Source organism: Apium graveolens, chromosome 1 (assembly GCF_009905375.1).
Source record: "Apium graveolens cultivar Ventura chromosome 1, ASM990537v1, whole genome shotgun sequence".
In the NCBI taxonomy this organism is placed as follows: domain Eukaryota; kingdom Viridiplantae; phylum Streptophyta; class Magnoliopsida; order Apiales; family Apiaceae; genus Apium; species Apium graveolens.
The window spans coordinates 191,827,169-191,833,744 of record NC_133647.1 but is presented as its reverse complement, the minus strand read 5'-3'; the positions used below and the strand labels follow the sequence as shown (position 1 = coordinate 191,833,744).

The 6,576-nt window shown below is 31.1% G+C and overlaps 1 protein-coding gene across 2 annotated transcripts; it reads right to left on the bottom strand.

The window, feature by feature from the left end:
* Positions 1-264: 264 nt before the first annotated feature.
* LOC141674308 (uncharacterized) lies at positions 265-3,517 on the bottom strand. 2 transcript variants are annotated; one of them, XM_074481035.1, is made up of 4 exons: positions 3,387-3,517; positions 2,773-2,867; positions 1,296-1,564; positions 265-1,190 (listed from the first exon to the last, which is right to left on the bottom strand). In XM_074481035.1, exons 1-4 carry the CDS (start codon positions 3,414-3,416, stop codon positions 379-381), a joined length of 1,206 nt encoding a protein of 401 aa, XP_074337136.1. In that variant the 5' UTR covers positions 3,417-3,517; the 3' UTR covers positions 265-378. The 2 variants fall into 2 exon arrangements, with proteins under 2 accessions (XP_074337136.1, XP_074337141.1); XM_074481040.1 differs by lacking the exons at positions 2,773-2,867; positions 3,387-3,517 and adding an exon at positions 1,685-2,751.
* Positions 3,518-6,576: the final 3,059 nt, after the last annotated feature.

Below are 6,576 nucleotides of genomic sequence, written 5' to 3'. Positions count from 1 at the left end.
ATTATGTATTTTTTATTTGAGAAATAGTAATTGGTGAATTGATGGAGTTTTATGGGTATATAAAATTTATGGAAAAAAGTTAATCTTGGATGAATAGTAACCAACGTCATCGATTCAATTCATCAATCTTGGATGAATAGTAACCAACGCCATCGATTCAATTGATGGAGTAAACGGGTGCATATGCTTTTAATCCCTAGGCGAGCTTTAGTGTGAGCTAAAGATTATGCGGGGGTGCAAAATTTGGTTGTAAATAGTACAGGGGGAACAAATAAATCTACAAATAGCATATGCTGAAATGTTCTACAGGTCCCTGAATTTTCTCAAACATGATCTTAAATGGTTGAAACATGGAGACTGTGCACCCTTAGGTTCAACTTAGCTCCATCTCCTCCGATCCTCTTCCTCGTCTACAGGAGTGTACCAGGACGGTCGCTTCTTTGCATTGCTTAGCCTGTAATTCAATAGCACTTCCTCATCACTAAGAGCCCGAGTAGCTACAAGAACAAGAGTCTTCAGAATAGAATAAGATGATGCATTGCTGCCAGAACTTCCGGTTTTGAACCAAAAACTGCCAATTTTTTTCATCTTTACATCTTCACCTTGCCCAATTACTATATTTGGAATGTACATCCTCATGTCTTTCTCAACCAGCGGAAAATCATAGGAACATACCATGACATTTGGGTCCATCCCCTTTGCCGGGTGGTTGGCAAAATGAGCAAGAGCTAGTGGGTTTCTTCGCTCTAGTACCTCTCCATAACCCCCCAGCTGTTTTCCTTCCAAAGGTTTACTGAGCATCTTCCAGACACGGTCTGAGCCCGTCTCAGAACCTTGTACAGCTTGTTTAATATCAGGAACACTTGATCCGTCCCATAGTTCAAGGGTTTCACCCCCAACACCCCAAGGCTGTGCATTTATAACAGTTCCATCATACCTTGTAATCAAGTAAGGATTTTGTGCATCAACCCTGGGATATCCAGGTATATAACGATAATATGCTGGAGAGTATATCACACCAGGATAAAATGCTATAATGGAACCAACATCTGCTTCACCGTCAATGAATAAACCTTGACCTGCCTCCTCGTGAGGAATTTGAGATGGTTTGAGCTTGAGGGTGTAGCCGCTCAGATCCTTAAACATTTGTGATACCTCGGAAAGCTTTAACGGCTTTGTCTCAGGTACACCTGTGCTGAAAATTCACAATCATCAGATTCGAAGTTCAATTGCCACAGAAGATCCTGTACCTCACTCAATAGCACATGAAAGAAGAAAAACTATCAGCAACTCACCAGGACTAGTCTTGGTTTGTGCACTCCTACCAATAGCAAGACTAAGGCCACTACGACGTGGACTAGCGTTTTGTTCAGTAGATATAGACTTGCTGGTGCTCCTGAAATCAGGACGGAGAATATCATCCATCGAAGTGCAGAATGCTTTAATTTGAGAGTAAATGTTCTCTTGGACCTGCTCCTGTTGATCGGCCAGTGGAGCCTTACTTCCCATGTCTATGATCTCCTCTATCTCTGCATCACTTGCATCTCTTCCCACACGATTGTAGCTGAAAATCAAATACCGTAGGAAGTAATTAAGGAGTGATATGACATGTAAAAGAAGCTGTTCATAATTTACATGATTCTATTTACTAAATTTTAGCATTATTTGTTTATCTATTACTTACTTATTTGTTCTGCGTTGAAAGGAATTTCAATCCTGTGTTTCAAACTTCAACCAGTAGCCCACTAGGTAACTCTGAATCACTTGAAAAGAACTAAATAGCACAAAAGCTACCATCGAGTATGCAAGTAAATGTATTACTATTACACAAGTATTTTTTTCCCAATAACTAAACTAGGCTCAGAGGCAAATAAAAGCTACCTGTTTTACAGTATACAGGCTGTTAGAATTGGAATGCAAACTATATTGATCTGATCAGTATTTAAAAGTGTGGATAGATGAGACCTACTGGTTAAGGTTCCCATTTCAGGAATAGCCATGTGGCGGCAAAAGACATTTTTTCTGTGACCGAACAGCTTAAAAAGTGTTATTAGATACTTTTGACTTGTATATGTAAACACCATAATTAATTTGTGATTTATCAAAAGCACAATAAAAGCTGCCAGTCAGGATTGCTCTGCGGCCTCATCGACACTGAAATAGTCACTTCTTTAAAAGACGGAGTACGTAACCAACTAATTAGACAAGGCATCAGCAATTCAGCGCTCTTTTACCAACAAATTAAAGGTTGGCCTGACTTGAAGATAATCCATACATATCGTTCAAATCCTTACTTCCCAGTTCCCGTTTCCCCGCACACTAAGACTCTTGCTCAATGAAGAATATACAACATACCAAAAAAGCCATCCAAAATGACAAAATTATATTCTTTTATAATTTCTTTAATTATCTTTCTCTAAATTTACATGGCTAGCAAATCATATTTCAAGTATCCTAATTTTTAATAATGACTGGAAATATTATAAACAGTGACAAAAGAAAAAGTTATCAGTAGACAGTTTCCATATAAATCTATTTCTAAAGTATGAACGATATAGTCAAAGGAACATAATAATTTCTTTGAATCTGTCTATCAAGACTTACACAGCTTAATTTATACATATTCCAAGATAGATCAATCTAAACCTAAAACTTTTAAACGTAGCTTGAGAACTAAACAAACAATATCCTGCTGGTATGTTACAAATCATGTGGAGATTTCTCCAAATAACAAGTGACGAAATCTACTTCAATGTTTCAAACAGCACTGACCTGGTATAGAGGAAGAGGCGATTTATATCCGCTTCAAATTGAAGGTGCCTTGGATCGTTAGCAAAGGTAGGGCTTCTAGCTAGTTTTCCTACAGCCTAAGAACAAAAAAGACACAAGTGTCACATAAACAAACACAATAGGTCATCACTCATTTGCAATGCACTGGAAACATTTTAACCCGGAAAATTAAACAGCAGAAACCGAATAGTAGACCAAAGAGTCCATTTACAAATTCAATTGCAAATCAATAATGTCGAATTATAGTGATAAGTAAACATCGAAACCTGTTAATTAACTGCTAAATTCCCTAAAAAAACACCAAAAAAGTCAAAATTTCACCTTTAAGCATATTAACATTCCATTATCCGTACCATACAAATCTATAGCAATATACCAAAACTTACAAGTCAATTATCAAGATTTTCAGATGGGCTTATGACTAAAGCTAAAGAAACAATTTTTATGATTCTAACACATACCCAAATCACAATAATAAATATTACATCATATAGTTTCATATTAATATCAAGAAATGACTAATTCAATAATTAAAAAAAAAGTAGTATAATTAAGCAATTGAATATGTAAAAGATAGATATGGGATTAAAGGGTACCTCTTGAAATTTCTGAAAGAGAGATGCCATTGAAGAAAAGCTATAGAATTTGATCAAGCTCAGTACCTAGGGTAGTGAAGATGAAAATTTGATATTTGGGTTTGGGCTCAAAGAGCTCGTATTGGGTGGTTTAAGATAAAAATCGGAATCGGCCAAGATAAAGATTTAATATTAAATTGAAACGATTAATGTGACAAAATATTGATTTATTGATTATTATACATTTACCATAATATATATTTCCTAATTATGTAATATTAATTGAAATTTTATTCTATAACTAATTATTTATTCATAATATGTGAATCAAGAGTAATTTATATCAATTAATTGAATTTAAAATATAATATTATTCATAAATCTAGTACAAAAAATAATCCGTAAAATCAGGAAATTTTAGAATCATACTGTTTACCTGGAGCGGACAATTTGGTATACGACACGTGAACACGACACGAAATAACACGAAAAATGCAGATATGAGTTTTAATTTTTGGTACACGAAACACGAATGTACACGAACGCGAAATTACACGATAGAATTAGTGTCGGATATGAGTTTCAATTTAGGTACACGAAATTACACGAGATAAATATATTTATAAAGTAATATATATAATACATGCATATATTTATGTATATGATATAAATATAATATAAATATTTATAAGTTTTTATAGAATACTATGTAAAAGTATATATATTTATATATGTACTCTCCATATTTCATTAAATTATACATTAAAATAAATTTTTTATATATTATATGTATATATATATTATATTAATTTTTTATTTAATATACACGAAAAATACACGGAAAATACACGACACGATTCGAATCGGATATGGATTCACATTTGGGTATATGAAATTATTTCGGATCGGATACGAGTTTCGTGTAAATTACACGAAACACGAAATTACACGACACGATCAGACGACCTTTACCTAAAACATTGCTATCGAAGTACTGACGAACCAAAATGTATAAAATGACGGTCGTTCTAGAAATCCTTGACACGGCTACTTTGTTCATAAATTAATGTTATTATTATGGTGGTCCCATTATCGATTATTGAGGTACATTTATATTTCTACTGCTGGTTGGCTGGGCCCTTGGCGAGGTGGCGGCTGATCAGCCTAATTTAACAACAGGATAATTAAGTTGATCAATAGTTTGTTAGTTATATTTGATGTCGGTTTGGAAAATATTAAAATAAATAATATTTTTAAAAATAAATAAATAATTTATAAATAATAAATGATTAAATATTTAAAAGTATATAAGTATTTAAATAAAATTCATAAATTGTTTAAAAGAGATCTGAAAATTTAAAATATTATAATCATTTATCACATATTATGCCTATAAATTAAACATGACATTACTTCTTAAATATCATTTATCTGTATTTAATAGTTATCAAAATTTTATTATTGGAAATTTTTGTACAAACAATTTCATAATGATTAATAAACTTTTCATTAATAAAATTTTGACAAGGTACTGCTAAATATTTAGCACATAAGATTGGACATAGTACGGAGAATAAAAAGCGTACTTCTTAATATATCGAGTACAGAAGTTTATAGTTTGTGATGATCATGATACTGAAACCCACCGCCACCGTTAGTCCGTGATAAATTGTCATATTTTAAGTTATTTCACATGTTCCTCACTGTTTTCACGTGAACCATGTTCACCCCCAAGCTTGCGCTGTTTTAGACCCAAACCCAGCAGCATTATATTTATACGGCCTGTTTGGCTGCTATATAAAATGTGTTTTATTCACTTATAAGTCCGTAATATTTATCCACAATTTATCCACAAGTGTTTGTCAACCCAACCTGTAAATTTAACTTATAAACTTACTTTTTCTCAATTTATTTTTAATTTTCATTTTTTTATCAACTTTAGTTTTAAAATATATATTTTTAAATGTTAATCTAATTTAAAATTACGGATTAAGATAATTATATTTATAAATTATTTATTTTTATTTATTTAAGAAAAAAAATTCTGACTTATAAGTAAAATTATCCAAATACTCATATAAATTATAAGTGTTCATCTACTTACCACTTATTAGTCAATTGTTTATTTTAAGTTATAAGTTACTTATTTTAAGATTTACTAAACGGGCATATAATCACACTCTCTTTGATAAAATGGGTCCAAAATTATTAATTTCCACGATTGTCATGAATATGTAATAAAAAAATCGTTAATATTAGGTGTTAAACCAACCTGTACCTCTAATTCTGCAATGTACTGTTATTTAATAACGTCTAGTCGAATTTTACATATTTTGGGATCATTTCAACCTGCTAACATTTTTGTCGGAAAGATTTAAAATTGATTGTATTTAATTTGACTCGGTTAATTTTAACTCTGAATAGAATTTTCACAAACTACAATATTTACAATTATTTTAAAAAATGCGTAAAATAATAATGTAGAATTGTAATTAATAAAATTTCAGGAAAAAATTCTGACCATCCACCAAAGTAATAATTTCGAAGTCTGAAGGGTTTTAAAAATAGGAGTCTTCCCTTTCGAAATTAATAGAATATGTTGACTTCGTTATCACTTATCACTGTCTTTTTTTTGAGTAAATCGATGTCTTTGCACATATAGACTTTAATTTAATGGTTTCACGTAACGAGTTACTTCGTGTCCGAATAGTGGCTTTTTGGAAATCTGGAAACCTTAAAATAAGTAATTTATGATTTGAAATGAATAAGTGTTAAATAAGTAATAAATTGATAAATACTTATAAATTATATAAGTGTTTGGATAAATTTATTTATAAGTCAAATTTTTTTATTTAAATAGATTAAAATAAATAATTATTAAATATAATTATCTTAATTCATGAATTTTAAATTAAAAAATATTTTAAAATTTTATTTTAAACTCAAAAATTTTTAAAAAAAATGAAAAAATACAAATGAGTTGAAAAAAAGTACGTAACCGCTAACATTCAACTTATCAGCTTATAAGTTATAAATTTAACTTATTATAAAAGTCAACAAACACCCGTTGATAAATTGTTACGGATTTATAAGTAAGTAAGTTGGTTTATTAGAATTGTTCGGGCCCTTAGTATACAGAAATGGGTCCTATTCTATCAGCACTCCACGTACACATACGTATTTATTTTTTGCTTTTAAAAAAACAATTCCG

Coding starts and splice junctions, on each gene's coding strand:
- LOC141674308 (XM_074481035.1), bottom strand. CDS start 3,416: ATGGCATCTCTCTTTCAGAAATTTCAAGAG. Junction 2,868..3,386: donor TCTTTCAGAAATTTCAAGAG/GTACCCTTTAAT, acceptor TTTTGTTCTTAG/GCTGTAGGAAAACTAGCTAG. Junction 1,565..2,772: donor CGCCTCTTCCTCTATACCAG/GTCAGTGCTGTT, acceptor TTTGATTTTCAG/CTACAATCGTGTGGGAAGAG.